At 45.5% G+C, this 21,366-nt stretch overlaps 2 protein-coding genes across 2 annotated transcripts in view; both read right to left on the bottom strand.

Moving 5' to 3' along the window:
* Positions 1 to 857: 857 nt before the first annotated feature.
* On the bottom strand, positions 858 to 10,162 carry SLC25A19 (solute carrier family 25 member 19). The gene is made up of 6 exons (XM_079323457.1): positions 9,767 to 10,162; positions 9,125 to 9,280; positions 8,273 to 8,443; positions 7,283 to 7,466; positions 5,749 to 5,879; positions 858 to 4,544 (listed from the first exon to the last, which is right to left on the bottom strand). Exons 1-6 carry the CDS (start codon positions 9,890 to 9,892, stop codon positions 4,344 to 4,346), a joined length of 969 nt encoding a protein of 322 aa, XP_079179583.1. The 5' UTR covers positions 9,893 to 10,162; the 3' UTR covers positions 858 to 4,343.
* Positions 10,163 to 11,342: 1,180 nt separating this feature from the next.
* GRB2 (growth factor receptor bound protein 2) overlaps positions 11,343 to 21,366 on the bottom strand; it is a 49,712-nt gene continuing 39,688 nt past the window's right edge. Inside the window, exons 4-6 of the mRNA XM_079323471.1 lie at positions 17,404 to 17,526; positions 14,967 to 15,135; positions 11,343 to 13,678 (exon numbers count right to left, since the gene is read on the bottom strand). Coding sequence (XP_079179597.1) covers positions 13,493 to 13,678; positions 14,967 to 15,135; positions 17,404 to 17,526 — 478 coding nt within the window. The 3' untranslated portion in view covers positions 11,343 to 13,492. The remainder of the gene's footprint in view (positions 13,679 to 14,966; positions 15,136 to 17,403; positions 17,527 to 21,366) is intronic.

The following is a 21,366-nucleotide window of genomic DNA, read 5'->3' as shown; positions in this document are numbered from 1 at the left end:
CGAGCGCCGGGGCACGGCGGGCTGAGCCCGGGTACGGCCGGCTGCTCTGCGGGAAATGCCCGGGCTTCCCCAGGCACAGCCGGCTGCTCCGCGGGAAATGCCCGGGCTTCCCCAGGCTGCACCCCCAGGCACCGTCCCGGGCACGGCCGCCGCTTTCCCGACTCGCCCCGCCGGTGGGTCGCGGGCAGCACTCGCCCCTCTGGCCCCGTCCCCCGCGGGGCTCTGCGGATGACAGCAGCGTGAATTCCGCCCTCCCCTCCCGGCCAGAGCAGGCTGCAGCCGAATGGTATTTAAAAATGGGAAGGAAAAAAGTCAGTAAAGGGTAGATGCACTGAACCAACGCACTGCAGTAAGAGCTGAGTATAGTGTAACACACTTCACGATTTTTCTCTCAAATATCAACCATTTCATAAGGGAAGATGCTGCCGGGGGTGAAGCCTTCACCGCAGAGCAGCCAGGGTGCTGAAACCAGGGAATGGCTGAGGGAGCACAGAACGAACAGTTTGGGAACATTTTCTGTAGGGCCTGGCTGGATACAAAGGCTGAACTCAACCAACGAGGGTGTGAGGCTCAGGACTGGCTACCACAGCCCCTCTAGGACACAGCAGTGGACTGGGCTGCAAAAATCCCCCTTGGCTGATCCTTTTGGTGCAGTTCTCAACAGCAATAGCCAACACAGAGTTCTGCTATGGCTGAGGAGCACCCACAAGCCAGCAATGGGAAGCCCAAATGGCTCCTGTTGCCCCATGCTCTAGGCCCTGATTATTCTCCCTTTTGGGCAGCAGGAAGGCCACAATGTCCTCTGCAGGGTGCAGTATAGGCACAGAGAGGAAAGGAATAAACCAGCTGCAGCCAGACACTGCATAACAAAATATTTAATGTACCTTGTCTTAAAGGTAGGCACACACTGTGCGTGTTGTGCTCGGATGCTTTAAGGAAAAAGCAGCTGGAAAAGTCCACTCAGACAACATCACAAAATGCCACAGTTACAGTTTCTACATCACGAGAGAAACTTCAATACAAATTAAATATGATCCACTCCAGTCCCAACTGTGAAACATTCATTTCCTGTCAAAAATGATGCTGTGCAGCTCTGCATGAGCATCCTGAGAGTGGGACTGTCCTAGGAGCTGGGTGAGCCAGCCAGCACTGCAAGAAGCAGCATGTTCCTCACAGATCTTGTGCATCCCAGGCTGGCTCAGTGCTGTGGTGGAGCTGCAAACAACAACAGCACAACTCCTCACCAATGTTCTGCCTGCTAAGGAGCTTTTGGATGTTCTCATGGTAAAAGGCACTAGAAGAAAACAAACGCAGCTGCTGAGCAGCTTGTGAGGTGAACTGCAGGCAAATCCCTGGTGAGAGGATTAACTTGGAAAGAAATCCCAATGGCCAAAATCGGCCAAGTCTCACAGCAAGGCATTTGCCACATTGAGTCAGTTGACACTGAACAGGAGTGTGCAGCTTCCAAGAGCAAATCTGTCCCAGCACCTGGGAGAACAAGGTGACCACAGATCTCTCCCATCTCCTGCTCTTCTAATTCTAAGAGATTTAGCTCCTAACAGCATGTGTTTTGCCAGAGCAGCATGAGAAATAAAACCTGTCCTCCTAGTACTTCATTCAGCCTCAATCCCATGGAGAAATCAACGTTCCTCTTACAGTGCTTTCCCCAGCAAAGTGCACATGAGAAATCTATGAAGGACAGATGCTGCTGATCAGAGGTGAAGAAGTGATTGTTGGATGCAGCTCTTAATATTGTTGAGGTTGTCACATCTTTCTCACTGGAAGCCCAGATGCCTTTATGGGCCTGTAACATTTGTGACTCACAGCACAAAGACCTCTGACCAGGGAGTGTCTCTTCCACAGCCTAGGCCAGACAGGCACAACTTAAACTCTGGCTTTGCCACCTGTTGGGTGGAGACAAGCTCAGTTAATGCAGAGTGGAGGAAAAAACAACCCCAGAGAGGAAAAGCTGCTCCATACTCTCCAGTGCTGCCTTCTCTCTGGAGCAGCCAAGCTGCCCATGCCAGCATCACCCCCAGCTCCACAGCACCCTCGAGGAACATCATTTTAACAGAGCACAGATCTTCCTGTTCTTTTCCTGCTGCTGAGTTCTCAGTTTCCCCCTGTTTTGTGTGGTTTAACAGCAGCTCTTTGACAACACATGGAAAACAAGTCTTGCAATGTTTAGACAGGACGGATGAGTCCCCATTTCCTAAGGAAGCCTAGGTCAGCAGCAAACATTTTCTGCTCTGGCCTGTCCCTGCTAATCATGACAGCATTCATCTCACCAGCAATAAAAGGCAGTAACAAAGCCAATGTGTTTGTGTTTGTTTTGAAGAGACATTTCTCTCCTTCAGAAGGATGTCTGTCATGAGGCTGTTCATTACTCCTTATGATGTCTTTCCAAGAACAACAGGTGAACAATAAACAAAGGCTAAACATTGTTAAGAAGATTTTGAGAAATCTCAGAAGAGCCTAAAGAACACAGGAAAATGCCAATAAGATTGAGACACTTGGAGAAACTCCACATTTCCTGCATTTTCTGGTCTAAACAAAATGGCCATTTTTAGAGTATATGCAGCTCTCTCTCCTCTTTAAGAATCACATATTGGACTCCTGCCTGACCCTGACACTACTGAATGAATTTAGTTTTACAAAGCTCAGTCACCTGCAGGCCAATTTGTACTCCAAGATCTCAAACACATAGCAGACACAAAGTTATTCAGCCTGGGCTTGCAAGGAATTTCTCCAGATACTTCAGCCACCAGTGAAACAGCTGTCTTTTAAAAACAGCCTCTCACAATAGCTCAGGATAAGTGAGCAATGCTGATATGCTCAAAATTGCCAGGAGAAGTTGCGTCAACGGAATGGAATTGGTCACGTTGGAATTTGGCCAGACCATTTGGGATTAACACTCTGAATACTGCAAAAAAGCTGGGAAAAGCTCTGTGTTAAGAACCATCAAACCATCCTCCAAATAACTGCAATGCTCTGCCTTATCCACTCCTTGCAGATGACTAACATGCTTTTGTAGGCAGGGCTGGGAACTCTGCCTTCCACACAGTCCAGCCACACCCTGCTAGGCTTGAAAAAACACAGAATAAAAAAGGAGGAAGAAAGTAATTTTCCTCTTTTCCACCGTTATGTACATCAGAGTTGCTGGTAGACTGTTTTGTTGGTTTTTTAAACCACTCATAAAACCTCTGAAACTCCAGAAAAGCACTTTTCCACCTCTAATTCAATCACCCATGTGAAACATCACGCTCAGCCAACCAATTCCCATTCGATGTTCATTCCTTTCACTTCAGCAAATCTTGTCAAAACATTTTCATCTGCTAGCACCAGAGCACAACTGAGATTCTGAAATATTCTGAGGCCACTACAGAAATACTTCTTAGACACATTCAAAGGTGCTATTAAATAAATAATGATTAAAAAATTACTAGTTTCCACAGGACTTTCCCTTCATTATTCCAACTTAGAATAATCTTACTTAACTCTATACAGCATTTGTTTACTCACTGCTTTGAAGCAAAGAACCCTGAAGTAAAAATTGGGTTTGTGCATTGAATCCCCTCAGAATGGGGCTCTTAATAGGCAGATTTACTTGTAAAAAGTGTGAGGCACTGCAAATCCCTAAGAGATGTATGGCCAGACACCAGGAAGATAAATGGGAATTCAGCATTACTGGAGTTAAAGGAAGAACTGGTCCAGCATGATCAGAGAAGATGCTGTGTTTAAGATGACAGAGAATGCTCAGCCAGCAAGTGGTGACCAAGAAGCAGCAGCTGGCAGCAAAGGAAAGGAAAACAGAGGGTCTGTGCACTAATGTGGCTTTAACTGATTCACAGCAGCAGGAAAGAGTGACCTGTGCCACACCGAGACAAGAATCCAGTGCAAACAGCAGGCACAGAGCAAGGGAACAGAGCTGTGCAGATTCAGTGCTAGGAAGTGGTGCTTGGTTGGTTAAGCAGCACTAGGCTGGGCCAGAATCTCCTCTCTGGGACCCAGGGTGAGCTCAGGGATTCACCCACTTTACTGGGTGCCTTTCCAGAGCACAGACATTGCTAAGGAAGTGGTCTGCTGGTTCCCCCTCTCCCCACTAAATGTTCACTGATAATGAGAGGAGACAGAAGAAAAGTGCTCTGTTGAATGGCTTCCAGATGAGCAGCTCAGTGTCTCCAGCAGAACTGCAGTCACCTTCTCCTTCTGCTTGGTCCCAGGAGGCAGCCCACAGGCTGGGGGAGCTCTGGGAGCTCTGAGGTTTCCAGCATGCTCCTGACAGAGCAGGACTATCAGTCTCCCCTCCTGAGGAGAACAGCAGGCAGCCACACACATCCCTTTCAGCCTTCCTTCCTCTTCGTGCTCTCAGGTCTCTTCAGGGCACAGAGGAGGCCACAGAACAGTTCATACCAAAAGAAGATGAGGCCAGAGGAGAAGGCAGCCTTCAGCAAGCTGGGAGAGAGGCCCTTGAAGAACCCCCCTGGGCCCTCCTCTCGCATGATCTGCCTCATGCAGTCCAGGAAACCCCCATACGTCCGTACCTGGGAGAGAAACGGCAACAAGGTTCAACAAGAAAACTTCAGGACAACTGGAAAAAACCACAAAGATCCTCAGACTATACCACAGAAACACTAATCTTGACATGCAGCCTGGAGATGTCTTTCTGGATAATATTCTAACTGAAAGTTTCAGAGACAGTTTGGAGAGAGCAGGATAGAGGAAATGTAGACATTTAGCATCAGCAATGGTTTATGCACATCATTCACTGAATGGCTGTAAAACCTCTGCATGCAACAACAGCATGACTTTAAATTTATGGCACAGGTATGTGAAGACATTATTTCAGATTGTGCAGCTGCTATTTTCTATCTCCTTCAGATAGAAGGAAAAACTTTTGAGTTTTCTGACAGAAAGAAATCACAGCTATAGCACTTAGAAGTTTCCAAATTACCTGTCTGCACTTTGTCATGTTACACTGTGCAGTTTTAACATCTTGTGACACATCAATGTAAGAACAAATTCTGTATCTCACTGCAAGAGGAAAAGCATCCTATGCAATGGGCTGAGACAACAAAATCCTATTCCAGAATTTGCTAGGGTACAACCTGCTTTCCTTTTGAGATCCAAGGAATTTTAAGGAAAAGAGAAAATTTCCACATTTCATGGAAAATAAGAGAAAGTTCTTGAAAGATCTGTATTTGTCTTCAAGTGCATTTCAAGATGCTAACAATGGTGCTAAAGAACACCGGAGTGTTTAATTAGTTTTGAATTTCAGGCTATTCTCATACATAAAACACATGTTGAACACTTGAGACCTATTTCTTGTGTCAAAATATTAATTGCAGAAGGGGAGCCTGACAGCCAGGTGATGCCAGCACAGAGCTAGTGTCATCCTCTGCTAGTAATTTGGTTCTGAATCAGAAAAACCAAACTGCAACTAGAAAAAGTAAAGTAATTCAAAACCCCTTTGCCTGTCTGACTCATCCCCAGCTCCAAGACACAGTTGATGGAGAGGGATGACAAACCAAAGCTTGGACAGCCAATAGGTCCCCTCCTGGGACCTCTCATAAAATAAACCCAGTATGTTCATGTATAAATGCACATAATTAAATGAGACCAGTGCTCACTAGGAGCTCCCAACCCAGATATGAACTCAACAGGCATCACTGGTGGATTGCCACTGCACTCCAGTGCACTGGACTAGCTGCACACTTAGGAAAATCCAGCACTTGCAGCATTTCTCACCTGCCCAAAGGCTGCCCGAGCGTGCTCAAAGCCACCCACTTGCAGCCGCTTTTTGACCACATCCAAAGGGTACGTGAGGCTTTTGCTGACAACTCCAGCACAGCTGCCACAGAGAAGGTCTTTAATGCTGGCTGAGAAGCAGAAAGGGAAAAGGATAGTAGGGAGGAAAAAAGGAAGATTATCAGGGAATTCTGATTGAAGATCATAAAAATCAAGTTAAAAATCACTTTTCACAAGAAGTAAGGCAAAAAAAGTCCTTTGAAGTTACATCATCTCTTCTGCAATAGTTGGCCAAAGAATCTCAAGCTGTATTTTTTCAGGCTTGCTGCAGTAAGCTGTAACTCCTTCCTAGCTATCTTTAAGATGGAGTTAGGCACTGCATAGGATAAACAAAGGTTCAAAAGAAGCTCCTTGCCTTTCTCAATGTTGGTAGTTTATTTCATGGTGGTCCCAGGGCAAAAGAGGAAGAGGATCTCAGATAATGGTCTTTTCTAGGAAAGGGTCAAGGTGGGGAATTTGGCTCTCTGCCAATAGGATAGGGACAGGAGGGAAGGGTGAAGGCATTCCTTATACCTCTGGTATTGGGTTACAACAGCTTGCAATGTCTGTTCAATTAGAGGACCAACTCCTCTTGGTCTGTTACACTGACTTATGGTTTTGCTATGCTCAAAAAACTCCAATCCCCAGTCACCAGACAACTTTCTGTCAGTGAATGGAAGTTTTCATGCCTCCCCCCACCAGCAAAATCTGGAAATCTTGCACCCCTGACTGCTCAGGCTGATGCATTCTGGATTGGAATGTCACAAGCTGACACTGCCTGATGATTTCAGAGGCTTGTGGGAAATGAGTTCTGTATTAAACTTTTTCCTGACAAACATGAGCTCTCAGCACAAAACCACCATCAGCCTCTGCCACCTAAAATTAAATATGCAGACATGATATTGAAAAGTCTAGTTCCTCTGCTGAAGAAATTCCATTGAGGAACAAAGTCATGCTGCTGCCTCTTGCTCAAGGAGGCTCAGGTATCTGGAACTGCCAAGGTTGCATTAGGATGAGGTTCTCTTACAGTGGAGCTAGAAATCAACATAAAAACATCAAATCAAGACACTGGAAGCTTTAAATTAGAGTAAATTAATTCTCTTCTCTAACAGCTGGAATCTGCAGGCAGATTTACTAAGGAAATCCAAATGTCCTGTCCCCACAACACTAATGAAACAGAAAGATTAGCAAGGTCTTCCCTCAGTATCAGTAATGTGACACTGTTAAAGAAAGAGCACCTTGGCCTGTGACAATTCACTTTCCCATCCACCCAGTTCCACCATGATTATTCCACAGTGGGAGCTGTTTGTGAACTTTGCTGTACTTAATCTGGCACTTCCATGCAGGGGTAAAAATGAGAGGGGGGGAAATTGAGATACTTTTCAGATGTTGCATCAAAAAATGTGAAAGGATCACAGAGCTGACATCAGATACCCAAACCAGCATTCTTCCTCTTTCTGTCCTGACTGCAGCCATCACTGTCCCAGGTTCCTACCTGCACTCTTTGCTTCAGCTGGAATCACCCATTTGGAAAACTGCTGCAAGATATTGTAGAAGAAGAACTGGAGACCAGCATATGGGAAGATAGCAACGAGTGTGGGGGTCAAACCTCTGTAGAAAGTCTGAGGCCCCTCTGTCTGGTACATTGTCACCACTGCATGGCGAAGGCTGGGGTAGATCTGCACAACAAGGAAGAGGCTGAGTGACTTTCCAGTGAACTTAAAAACAGCAAACTAAAGGTCAAGTAATTTCTCAGTAATGGGTAGAGGAATTTCCCACTGCCTAAAGTACAACTGACTGTGTTCAGCACAAAGTGACAAGCAATGTGATTTTCTACACCCTCACAGTGTTCTCTGATAAGCCCTTGTGACTTAAAAGAAACAAGGCATGGAGCTGAGTCCTGAGACCACCTACATCACAGACATCCTTATTTTTCTTTTAACAGTTCTTAATTCCTACAACTCAATTAATATAATACATACTGTAATTCTACTGCAGGCAATATACAGAAATGGCTCTGATACAAATCTATCCCATTATTATAGACCTAGTTAGCACAGTAACCAATTCTTGTGTAAACAAGAACATGAAGCACAGGTTAAAGATAACTGGTTTCAAGCATCATCCCCATAATTATCTAAACATGACTCTCTGCATGTGGAAAGTTTCAGAAATGCAATGTTTAACAGCCTGGGGAGTGGGTTCTATAAAAACCCAACAGCCAAAGCAAAAATTGAGTAATCCTGTTAAGGACAGTTTCTCCTTTCTGCATCACCTGTCAGGATCAGAAGCAGCAAAACACAATTAGAAAAGCTGTGTCAACAGCACAAAGGGTAATTTGGCAACAGTGCAAACACTGGCAGTAACAGCACCTGCTCCTTCATTTGAACCCACAATGCAGTACGTGCTTTCAAACCTCCTGCATCTTCAGGCCTGTGCAATATTGCTAGTGCCACGGAGGACACCACAGAGCACCAAGCCTCACCTTTGGCTCGCCCTGGGCAGCAAAGCGGGTGCGCAGCGTGTCCACGGGCTGGACGGCGACGGTGGCGGTGGCGGCAGCCAGGCCCCCGCACAGCAGGTGCACGAGCGAGTGCCGCGCGTTGAAGGAGGTGGCCTTGTGCACCAGCTCTGTCAGGCTCTCAAACGCCATGAACTGGCAGAAACAAAGAGCAGCAAGCTGATCTTTATGACCCACGCAGGTGTCCCACTCCTCTCTTCTTCCACCAACAGCTCCACCCCTCCCTCCTTGTACCACCTTTCTATGTCCTTCAAAAGCCCTCCCCAGCTTGCCACGTGTGAAAACCACTAAGCAGCCCAGAGAGTGGTTGGGATACTCTGGTGTTCCACACTTCTGCTAATTCTAGGATGCAGAATCATGAAAAACTCATTTCAATGTTCTGTGGATCCAGAAGACTGTTTGCTATGTTACAGATATGCTGTCCTTTACCCTTTCTGCCACTGCTCCTAAAGCTGCTATCAATGTTTACAAATTAAGCGTAACAATGCTGTGTAAAATACCCACATCAGCTCCACTGATTTCTTCCTAACAAGCACTTAGGGTGACAGCATGACTAGAAGCAAAAAGCTGCCCAGGCTTGGGGCATGAACAGCTAAGTCAGGAGTAGAGAGGGCTTATCTATGACACCAGATACAGACAGAGCTCAGTTTGCTATCACTGTGCTCCAGTCTATTCAGCAAGCTCAGGAATATTAGGAATCATACACAGCTTTACACAGCTACACAACCTCCCCACTCCTGAACACAGACAGTCTGAGAGGGCAGAACAGTGTCCTGTGTACACACAGTGTGCCCGGGTCACGCCTGCTCCCTTCACCTGAACAGCTCCGAAGCCGACGGACAGGAACTGAGCGGGCACATGGCCCTTCCAGAAGGCTGCCACGCCCTCCTCCCGGAAGATGCGCTGCACAGCCTGCAGGATGCCGTGGTACTTGGCCGTGGGGTTTCTGGAGGAGAGCTGCTCGATCTGGAGCTGGAGGAAATGGGAGAAAGTATTTTCAATTTCACCCTTCAACACTGGTTCAAGTATCCAGTTCAGGAATTCACAACCCTGTCAGCCAGCCAATGCTAAGGGATAACATTCTGTCTTCCCACAGAACCACATTCAGATCAGACTGAGGTGTTATTTATGAAGGGCTCTAAAGTAATAAAAATGTGCATGAACCCAAAGATAAGCAGGAGGGATGATGGTGAAATTCAGTCAGTGAAAGTCATTCACAAAACCAGAAAGAGAACGAACTCTGAGGAACACAAGATTCCATTCCCGCACAAGTTAAGTTGTATAAATAGAAGCGGCGGACACAAGATAGCCCTACTTCCTTGCATAACCTGTACACAACATGAGGGCTGACGAGCGGGTTTTGTGCTCTCTGGCTGCACAGGTGACCTGCTCACCCAGGACAGGCTCTGCTCCCTCACCGGCTCTGTCATCCTGCCCCGCACGCCGCCAGTGAGGTACCTGAAAGCGGATCTTGAGGACATCCAAGGGGCTGACAAGGACTCGAGTGACCAAGCCAGACGCGGATCCTGCTGCAGCCGCTTCCGCCGCGGACACGCACTTGGCTTCGGGGTCGTAACCCACCATGCCTGCCGCAGCCTGGGCAGGGGCACAGGGACAGCGAGCCGCCCACACCGAGCCCCAGCTCCACAGCCCCCTCACGCCAAGGCCCACAGCACCTCCTTACCCCAAACTCCCTCCTCACCCCAGGGACACACAGACCCTCTGCCGCAGCTCCCGGCCCCGCCCGCGGCAGCCACCAGCGGGCAGGCCGAGCGGAGCCCGGGGGACCAGGAGTGTCCGGCCCTGGCCCCACTCCCGCCGCGCCGCCTCAGCGCCCCGCCGGCTCCGCACTGCGCCTGCGCGCCGCGGGGGCCGCTGGGAGATGTAGTCCCCAACACGCGCGGAGTGGCGCGTTCGCAGAGCCACGGGGTTAGTGGGGACAGCACCTGAGACCTTAAATCCAGCCTGTGAGCCAGCACCACCTTGTCAGCCACACCACAGCACTGAGCGCCACATCCAGCCTGTCCTCAGACCCACCCAGGGACAGTGACAACTCCCTGGGCCGCCTGTTCCAATCCTAATCACCCTTTCCATGAAGAAATTCCTCCTGGTGTCCAACCTAAAGCTCCCCGGTGCAGCTTAACATTATGTCCTGTCACTTTTTACCTGGGAGAAGAGCCTGACTCCCACCTGGCTGCATTCTCTTATCAGGGAGTTGTAGAGGGCAAAAAGGTCACCCCCAGACCTTCCCTTCTCCAGGTTAAACAGCCCCAGCTCCCTCAGGCACTCCTCACCACACTTGTGATCCAGACCCTTCCCCAGCTCTGCTGCCCTTCTCTGGTCCCATGAGAGAGGGGAAGGTCAGCACACAGCACACACTGCCCTCAGCACTGCTCCCACTTCCACCTTACACAACCACAGACCAACAAACCTTCTCTTGCCTTGAGAAAGCACAGGGAGAGCAAGATTCTCTAAGCAACCCAAAGAACAGTAAAACACCACTTGGGGAAACATATTCTGCTACAGCATTATACAACAAGCCAAGCAGTTCACCATGAATTTTCCATACTGACTTCTGGCACAAAAAAAAAAGAAAAATAAAGACCTAATCATAGGAATATCCAGGTATTTCCACCTTGACATCATCAGTATTTAAACATAACAACTAAGAGCAACTGTTTAAAAACTACTCAAAACTCCCATGTAAGTCTTTTCCTATTGTATGTTAAAATGGACTGCAATATTCACACTCTCAGGTACTTTCTGACCATCAGTGAAGGCTGGGGAGAAGCTGCAGAGAGCTGCCCACACACCTTGCTAACCCAACAGAACCATTCTCCTTTAGCTAACAGAAATGAAAATCTGCAGGGCCCTGATGGAGCAGAGCCAAAGCCACAACAGCCTGAGCCTGGCTGCTGTGTTTACACCAGCCCAACACCCACCTCCCCTTTTAGCACAAGGCTCCAGATGTGTCTGAACTACAAGCTCAGTCATAGCTTGGTCAGTTAACTGAAATAACAGACAGATGCTCAAGTGAAGAATTCAATGTATATTTATTATTCACAGTTAATTACTATCTACCAAATGCTGCTGCAGAGTTAAAGGATTAAGTACATAGGCCTTTTTTTTTTTATTTAAACACGGAATTTTTTTTTTAATATATATACACACACAAGACATATGTCTGCAAGGCTGCATGATATACACCAATTCCAAAATAAGGAAACAATCAAATGGTCCAGGTGTAGAATGCCATAGATTCTTTTCCAATCACTTTACAAAGTGGGAAGAAAGTGAGTGACAGCTAGCAAGGAGAGGGGGAAAAAAGTAATACTCTACAGGGTAGCTCTCTCTTTCATTTGCTGGAAAATCAAAGTGTAAGGCAGAGTCCATCTCAGGAGTAAAACTCTTTGTAACACTACAAAAAAAGGCACCCTCCAACAAAAGATTGCCGGTGCTGAGGCAGGGTGGGAGGAGATCTCCGCTACAGTTGGGATGTTGGTGGGGTGAAGGGATCCAACCAAACGGCCACCAAGGGAAAACAACTCAACTGAAGATTGGCACAGAGAGCGCTCGGGCTGATTGCTTTCCTTCTGTCCAATTTAATGTCACACTGCTCTGCTGAGCAGCAAAGGGCCACCAGAAATGCCCCGAGGGTGCAGGGTGGGGAGAACAGTCACACACAGCCTGCTGTGAACAGGAGCGGGCGGGGAGCTACTTCAACAGGAACACTGACCTGAGGAGGGAGGAGAGACTGGAGAACAGGGATGCCAACTCCACTTCTCAAGAGCAACATGACTGCAAATACTGCCTATCCAGGCCGAGGAGACAGGCTGATCACATGCATCACGTAGAAACATTCACTAAGAGCGTAAAGTTTTTTTTCAAGCACTATTTCTTGAGGTTTCTCTGCATTATGAAGTTTTCCACCAAAGGAATGTACATTTTGTAGGACATCTCAGGGCTATTATTTCTCAAATTCCCCCCTTAACCCTCCCTCCCCAAAATATTCTTCCTCATCATAATTTTCCCCTTTCTCTTACTTCTTTTGAGGCTCCTGGTTGCAGCTCTCCACCTCTGAGCAGCCTAAGTTGCCACTTGAATGCCTTGATTTTATTTTCCTTGGAATAAGGGAAGTTGAACAGTAAGACAAATCTGAAGATTAAAGCTCCATCTCTGTTTGTAGATTTTTCTCAAGTGTCCATTGATAAAACCACCCTCCTTTGCCCCCTTCCCCCAAAGTATTTATTTACACATAGGCAGAAAAAAAAAAAACCCTCTGAAAAGCTCTGGACTGTCCTTTTAACTTAAAAAATAATAAAAAAGAAAATAAGGGGAAGGCACTATGGAAAAAATTACAGAATGTGCTCAACCGTACACCTTTAAGAAAAAACAAAAAAGCTGTCAGCACAGCATTAATAGACTTCAGTTGTACGTTGGAGTTTCTCAAAGCAGCTCTGTGACTCAAAAGTAAAAAATAGAACAAAAAGCCACACAACTCTTCTCCCTTCCTCTGTTTGGAAGCTGCTGAGCTTCAGAAGAAAGTGCCAAAGGAGAAGAGACAATAAAAATTAGATTAACACCTCATCTTTCCCAGGCAAGAAATGCTGAATGTTGAAGGCAAAAGCAGAAACTGATGATTTTTGTTTTTTTTTAAAGGCAGGACTGTGGATTTGGTTCTTCTCTCATGTCCCTTCACGTCAAATGAAGACCGTTTGCAGAGAGAGAAAATACCAGCAGAGTTTCTCCCTTTTCCTTTAACTGCATGGCTAGGACTTTATATGGCATTAAAACTTCATGCACTGATGGACAGAGGAGGAGGGGGAAACAAGAAGAGTTGTGGTGGTGAGACCTTAAGTGACCTTAAAACACTCATTCGCAACAAGAGTGAATAAAAGGGGATAACCCAGGAGCAGCTGAGGAAATTTGTTATTTCTTTTTTTTTCTCTCTCTCTCCTTTTTCTATTTTCCATTTTTTTTTCCTTTAAGATAAGTTTTGGTGTGTAAGTTGAACTCTTCCCCCCCGCCCCTGAAGTTCCGTACTGAGGGAAGGAGGATCACCCCACGGTGAGAGGTGACTCTGGTTTTACCGCCGTGTGATTTTTAGGTCACTGGCTGCAGTTAGGCTCTGTATGTGTATTTACTGTTTCTCTGGTTTCCTTAAATAATCTCTAATATTTATCTCTAGATGTTCCGGTTCACTGGGGTCACGTAGTTGCGTGGGAACATGCCCGTCTGTCCACGGCACGCTCCCTTCCACCAGTTGGGGTCAGAATTGTCAAGGACTTGGATAAAGTCTCCACGATGGAAGCCCAGCTCTCCTTCCTCTTGAGGATCAAAATCAAACAGGGCCTGAACGTATGTTGGTTGCTGAAAGGGGAAGGAGAAACATACACACAGTGAGAATCACCCACAGCACTGCAGGCACCTGGGCAGGAGCTGTCCTACACCACAGATTAACAATAAACATTTTGGGCTGCTCCCTTTCCCTGCAAGCCAGCTCCCAACAGCTGCAACAAAGTGCTAAAACAGCAACAGACAGGCTATAGAACACCACAGGAAAAGGTCAAGTTTCTGTGAAAGAGATGAAATAGAGATGATTCTGATGTTTTTTTAATATTTTACGCTCTTTATGGCCTATCGTAAATCTGTGTTCTATTGCAATAATAATATTGCTGTTTACTTTTCCTGTTTTCATAATTGACAGCACAAATATTATTGATCTACACAAAGCTTCCCCTAAAAACTGGAGGTTTACATTTTTACACATTTTCCTTAACTCTTCTGTCACAGAACATTTTGCCTGGTCTGCAAGTCTTCCTTTCTGATGGACAAGCTAACTTCATTCAAAATACATTTGCAGTCCTAAAATCGTGAAGGCAGGAAGGTCTCTTCATGCTTGTCCTTTTCAGTCAGCTGTTTTCTCACCCTCTGTTTATCCCTGACCTGGCAGTGCAGAGCCAAGGGTTAAGTGCAGACAAACTGTGACAAAGCTGCCTGTGGCACCTGGACAGCTGCACAAATCCCACACCCCTGGTCTTCAGGCCAGAACCACAATGCTGTACAAGGAAGAAACAGGATTTACTCAGAACTGACAAAACATGCAGTTACATGAAACACTCTGTAACGTTCTGATTGACCTGGGAAAGGAACAAAATAAAGAGTTGAATATATACAAGCTGCTCTGCTGGCACTTCACTACAGTTTTTGGATTCTCTTCACACTGGCTAGATCCAAACCAGAGATGCTTCATATGCTGTAACCACCTCTTCAGGAAAGCCCAGCATCAAAGCTTCACTAAGGGCTGGACTTCCCCACCCTTTCTTACTGTGCCCTATAACAGGAGCAAATCCATTTTTAATTCACAGCAATCAGATTATCTTCCTGCAACAGAATCCACAAACATTCCAAGTCAAACACTCAAGCAGCAACAATAATTTTGCCTCAACTCCAGGGAGACCAGGAGTGCGGGTAGGCTTTGCACAAGAATGCAGCTGATTTACCAGTAAAATTTTGACTGCATGATCTAAAGATATACTTCCACTGGTTAAAAAAAAAAAAAATCAGTAAGCTTCTTTCTTACTCTAAAATGCAATCCCACTTCATACTGTGATTGCAACAGCATGACCAGGGCACTCTAGAGGGACACTTCTCTTACCTGTGGCACCTGCTCAATGTCTCGGAGAAATATTTGCTGGTTCCTGGAGACAGATGTGGATCTGTGATAATCTACCAGCTCGTTCAAAGAATTGAACTTCACCACCCAAAGGAAATACTTGCCAGCCCCATCTCTAAGCACCTTGAAGTGCTGCACATCATTTCCAAACCTGTGTGGAAAGAATGAAGAACATGAAAGAGCACATCATTAGCCATGAGAACTCCTTTTGGGATCATCAGCACAGAATAAAAGGTCCTTCAGGGCACAGTGAAAACTGTCAATGACATTGATGACATAGATGCAATCCCATGGCTGGCATCACATGTACTTCTTGATGTATGTCACAAATGCTGTCACCTGTGTTGCTGAAGATGGTGCAGAATCCCAAGGACAAATGCCAGGGACTTTGCAAGGTCACAGTAACACAGCAGCACCCTGGTGCTTTCCAGTTCACATCCCCAAACACAGGACTGCCAATCAAACAGCACAAGCACTTTGGTTTAGCTCTTCACACCCAGCAGTTTCACAACTGACTTGAGCCATTTTCAGCCTGTGCTACTCTAGCCATGGTTCTCTGCTTCTCACAGACCCAGACCCTCCTTGCCACAGCACCACTGGGTACGTGCAACAAAGCAAGGCATAAGCACAAGTCCCATTACAGGGAAATTCCTGGGAAAACACTGCCACAGGCAGGGCAGGATTGGCTCCTTTGGCAACCAGAATGGACTTGTGCAAAGGGCTCTATTATGAAACTAAAGGACCTCTCTGGTCTTTAAAAAAAAAAACCCAAAACAAAATGTAACAGAAAAAAAACCCTCAACCCCCAAAGTGTTCCAAGGTGATGCTGCACACATTAAACCAGCCACTTCAATTCTGTGCTAATAATTCTTCCCCAACAAATGATGGCATTCAGTTTAAACTACATTTCCAATGAGTTAATCAGAATAAAGAGGAACTCCGGAGAAGTCCACTGGGATTTTCCAGATGAACATTGGTATTTTTGCTTCAGCCTAAAACACTGAAAACAGAAGAAACTGCTCCTCCTTGGCACACATGGCTCCTATCAATCAGTGGGAAAAGCAGACACTGCATTGAAACAACTCCTGGGTGCTGCCTCTGCTCTGCCTTCCTCAACCTGTGAGATTCTCAGCATCTCAAATCTTATAGATTATTGTTTAGGAAAAGGACTTTCCTAAATTATCCACAGGAAAAACCACCCAACTGAGACATTACCACCAGGTGGCAACACCAGGCTGAACTGAACACCAGGCCCAGCTATGCCAGTGTAACTTTCTGTTTCTTAAAGGAATGCACTTTCTGCAATTGAAGCTTCCATTCATATCTAATGTTCCAGGCCAGATGACTCTACCCAAGACAGAAATATAAACATCTCTAAAATCAGTGGCTTTAATCCAGTTTGCTGGCATGACTCAGTGCTGCTGTACAAAAGGACAAAAATTTGGTTACAGACCAAAGATGACCAAAGAAAAAAAAGAAACAAATGTTGAGACAGAATCACTAACAGCCACAGAAAACAGAGCCAGCTGGAATTGTGAATGAATAATAAAAATGTTATAAGGATTCTAAAGAAAATCTTGTTTATTTATGGTAGAAAAGGAGATTATAGAAAATAATTAAAAAACAAAAAAGAAAGCCAAAATCAACTGCTGAGGAGAGATTCCCTCCCATCCTGCATTAAATTACTTCACAGGTGTTCTCAAGTTTCTAATCCCTCTATTTGAGTGACTTCAGAGAATCACAGAATTCCTTGTGTTGGGAACCACCTAAGGACCGTATCATTCCAATCCTCCTCCCATGGGCAGGGACACCTTCCACTAGACCAGGTTGTTCCAAGCCCTGTTCAACCTGGCATTTAACACTTCCAGGGATGGGCAGGCACATCTTCTTTGGACAACCTGTGTCATGGCCTCATCACCCTCACAGAGAAGAATTTCTTCCTAACTCATGTGGAATGTACCTGTGAGTTCAAATGGACCTCTGGTTTCACAGCTCCATGTCCCAGTGCTAGTCAATGGGAATATCACCAAAATGTACTTGCAAATGTACTACAGAGAGGGAAGATAAAGTAATAACTTGCACTGCAGAGGAGGAAGGAAGGAGGATGGGAGGTTATTCACACTGGGTGCTTTGTGGCTATAAGAGGGAGGAATGTGATCCACAAAGAAGCCACCAGACAGTGCCTGGGCCCCTGTGAGCCACGTGCCACCAGGTCAGTTCTGTGGGCTCACTGCAAACCAGAGCAAAGATGTTTGTTCTACTGGAGAGGGAACAAATGTCACTAGAAGAACAGGAATGCTCCAGGGCATCAGAGAGATAATTTCTGCTCCAGTGTTGACAATCACCTGCCCTTTACTCAACAGTCCAAAGGAGCAGCAGAAGCCTGATTAGCACACAATTGCTCCTGGGCATGACTTACTTGACTGAGAGGGAGAAGTCCCCAGGAGCACTCTCACTCTCCCTGATGAGGAAGGCACCATCATGTCTCTGTTTGCCCAACATTTCTTCAGCCTTCGCTCGGGGAATCTTTCCAAAAAACCACCTGTGTGGGGAGGAAAAGGAAACAATAGGAAAAGTTAAGAATTTTAATCCAAGCATGGAAGAGCCAGAAACAGCACAGTTCTAGAAACAAGACCTTGTCTATGCACTGCCCCATACTGCACACAAGGAAGGTGCATTTTGTATCTAAATCAATTTTTTGTCTCTTTCAGATCAGGTGGTAGGTTAGACATTACTTTAGTAAAGAGAATCAATATCTTCATCCAGCAGCTGTTTGCTCCTGCAGCCTAGAGCCCAGTCTCAGAGCTCTACCAGAGTCCTGTGGTCCAAGACAAGTATCATCTGTCAGAAAGCTGAGGCAGGTGCCAGGCCTGCAGTTACACACAGACCAAGTGAGAAAAGCTCCTTCAAGGTCTCTCTGCTCCATTGCAGGGGAGTGCTGAGCTAGGCATGGATTCTGTTCCAGAAAAGATGCTGATGACACTTGTTTCAGGAGCCTCTTTTCTTGCTTTCTCCCACAGGCAGGACAATCTAGCAGCTTTCACAGGAGGAGTCACATGAAGTAGCTGCCTCATGCAAACCACATCCAAAATTCTCACCAACCACAGGCTGACTATGACACCAAGGCTGAACCTACCTCAGGCCACCAGATCATCAGCACTGACCAACAGCCTGGTCATGGGATCCTTGCCCCCATTTATATTTACATTTTCAGACTAATCCAAGATTAAAGGCAAAGCAGGGATAGGTCACATGGCATGAGAAAAGCAGAAGCATCTTCACAACTAAAAAGCAGAGCTTTCAGCTCTGAGGAACAGATCACACAGGACAGCAGCACTTATCACACCCACACCCATGCAGATGACTGACCTTAGAGGAAAGCATTTCATAACAAGAGCTCCACTCACACAGCCCACTGTCTGCAGTGAAGGTTTTGCTGCAGCAACAAGGCAGGAGTTGCAGAATTTTTCCTGAAACAGTCATTCCTAAGAGAAGCTGGAGCTCTCGTGACGTCAAAAAGTCACCAGATCTTTCTCTCTAAGGGGAAATTACCTCTAGAACTGAGGAAGGACTGATTACTTGGTTACCAAACACTTCACTTGCTTGAAACTCTCATTGTGTACTTTTTATCCCCTGGAATGAAAAGGAAAAGCTTCCTCTCTCAACCATCCTATTTCCAATGATCATGGCATTTTGTAAATTCTGAGTGGCTTAGCACCTGTGCTGCTCCTTGGTACCTGAGGTAAAGTGGTGGCAGACCACCACAGGAGACCCACCTGCCTCTCACTGCACTCTACTGCCCATAAAAACCAACCAAGAGAAACCAGTAAGTGAAATTCCTTCCAAATTCAAAGGCAGTATTTAATTTCCTGGGCTCTTGGCACTACTGTCAGAAAGACAAGTACTGAATTTTCTCTCTGCCAAATGCTGCTTGAAGCAAGCTTTATATTGTGATTTTAGATATCTCACCATATTTTGTGTTTACAAAGTGCCTTAATCCTGTTTAGTTTGCAAATAATTCTCAATTACTCACATTAAAAAGTCTCATCTTAAACACAAGCAAAAAACAACTTGACCCTTTTCCATAAAGTAAGAAGGAAAGCCTGAAAGAGCTTAACAGAATCCTTCCTGAAGCCTCAACAGTTTACCTTTTCTTCCCCTAAATTTTACTGAATCACTACAAAGTAGAAGTGTACTATTCTTTTAAAAGAAATAACATTTCCAAAGTGACAATGCCAAACTATATAAGTTTTCTGCCAGCTGCTTCTAAGGCACTTCAAATAGAAAGACTAAAAATCTTTGACAATATTTGAGCTTCCTTGCAGTTTTATAGCTTTACTACTACATTAGCCAGAGTAAGAGAGACTCAACTAAATGAAAAGAAAACCCCGGAGATGAAACAAAGTTATTTTGCAGGATACTGTCTATTTAAGAACACTGTTGTAAAGCAGCAGAAGTGTTGTGCACATATCTTTGCTACAGAATGTCTGAAAAAATTAACAAACATCAAAGCATGTGAAAAATCACTTGTGGATAATTAGGCAAAGCGACAACCACATTCCCACAATTTTTCTTCTGAAGGGCTAAGCCTGTAAGGCTTGACTCCAGCAAGCTCTGTGATGCAGGTGAACTCATCCTGCCAGCACTGCAGAATGAAATGCAGGCATTGCTGCTGATGCTGCACAGGCAGAGGGAGCTGCACTGACTGTACAGCACAGGCTCCCATCGCCTCCAGCCTCCCCTCAATCGGCGCTTGGGCAATTCCCTCGGCTTCACTTCGCACAATCATTTCACTTGGCCAAGTTCCACACAAGAAATTACAATACTGCAAAGTGAGACTTCAGCAATATCCCCAGGACAAGCTGATAACAAACACAAAGACCTGAGATAGCCTGGATCAGATCCATGGTGTGTTTATTAAACAGCAAAGTCTTCCCTGCCTCCTTCAAGAGCAAGGTGCTGCTGTGCACCTCCCTGCCCACAGCTTCCCTTAGCTCTTCTCCTGTCCAGTCTTTCCTTTGGTAATTGAGGTGGCAATTAAAATTAACCCTTCAGGTTAATCCCCAGTTAAATCTGGTCACTGAGAGGTGTCACATTTTCCTTTCATCTTCATTTGCTGGTAGTAACAAAGTGATCTGAATGATTTGCAAAATACAAATCAAAATACAAAAATACAGGCAACACGTCATTTAATACCAGCTGTGCAGTTGGAGGATTTAAGTCTTGGATCTGAAGACAGGATTTTAATCCATATTCAGTTGTTTTCTTTCCAAAACCTCTTGAAAACTATATGATGATAGTGTGAGTAAAGGAACATTCTCACTGCTCAGCTGCCTGCAGTTTGCTTTTTGTATGACCTGTATGACTAGAGAGCTCTGCACTACAGCTAAGCCAATGCTATGCTATAAAAACTTTTGCATGATTTCCCAGGGCTGTTAAAATGCAGTAGTTAAGACTCCCAGCATTGCTGACACATGGCACTGCCTCCATCCAGATGCCATCAGTAGTTCAAAACATCTTCAGGTAAGATCAAATTAACTATGCTCAAAAACCACTACCAAATTCGCCGACTTGCAGGCTCAAATATTGCTCATTCCCTTTTGATACAAAAAAAGTGGAAAACTGACAGCTCTACTCCTCTAAAACAAAATACCACAGAGGATCACAGAATAAACTGATCATCAGAGGAGACAGCACTGCAGGATAACTCAAATGCCTGGAAAATTGTCAAGAGAAGGTACAAGCATCAAATCAATGTGAGACAAATTGCTATGTGGATTTGTCATCCCCAGTGGACTGATAGAACCAGGGTTAACCAGACATGTTACTACAGAAATCAAGGCTTTAAACAATTTCAGAATTTTCTTGTGTGTCCTTGCTTCACTTCCCACTTGGCTGCTCTAAAGTATGACACCTCTTCTTCCTTCTTTGGGGCCAGGCCCTCAGAAGCTTCCTTCTGCTATTTCAAAAGGGCCCTTAGAAAAATAATTCTTGATTGCATTTAACTGCAATATCTTCATTATATAATGACAGTCAACACTTATATAAATCATCAGTTTTTGTGAGCAAATGAAATGCTATAGCTCCTTGTAAAACTCCTGATTACAGGTTCTGCCTCTCCCTCCTAAACCTTCCTTTGAATCTATTACCCAGAGCTTGCTGTTCTTGTTCAGATATTGCAGGATCTCAAAGGTTGGCAAAAAGTTTAGCAGAAGACAGCAGAAACACATGAACTGACACAAAGAAAATACCCAGTCATGAAATGCTACAGTTTTTATATGCTGGCTCCATTACACCTAGGGGGAAAGGTTCAAAGTAGTTACTCAAACACAGCTCTCTGCAGCAGCAGTTCAAGGCAACAATACTTGTGTAACAGCACTCT

Source organism: Erithacus rubecula (genome assembly GCF_903797595.1).
Source record: "Erithacus rubecula genome assembly, chromosome: 20".
Lineage (NCBI taxonomy): Eukaryota > Metazoa > Chordata > Aves > Passeriformes > Muscicapidae > Erithacus > Erithacus rubecula.
Note: the sequence above shows the minus strand (reverse complement) of the source record. Positions and strands in the feature narration are given on the sequence as shown.

Bases quoted from the DNA above. Each gene is read 5' to 3' on its own strand.
- SLC25A19 (XM_079323457.1), bottom strand. From the start codon at position 9,892: ATGGTGGGTTACGACCCCGAAGCCAAGTGCGTGTCCGCGGCGGAAGCG. The intron at 5,880-7,282 runs GTAGGAACCTGG...TCTGCTTCTCAG, and splicing joins AGCTGAAGCAAAGAGTGCAG to CCAGCATTAAAGACCTTCTC. The intron at 4,545-5,748 runs GTGAGAAATGCT...TTTCTCTCCCAG, and splicing joins CTCGGGCAGCCTTTGGGCAG to GTACGGACGTATGGGGGTTT.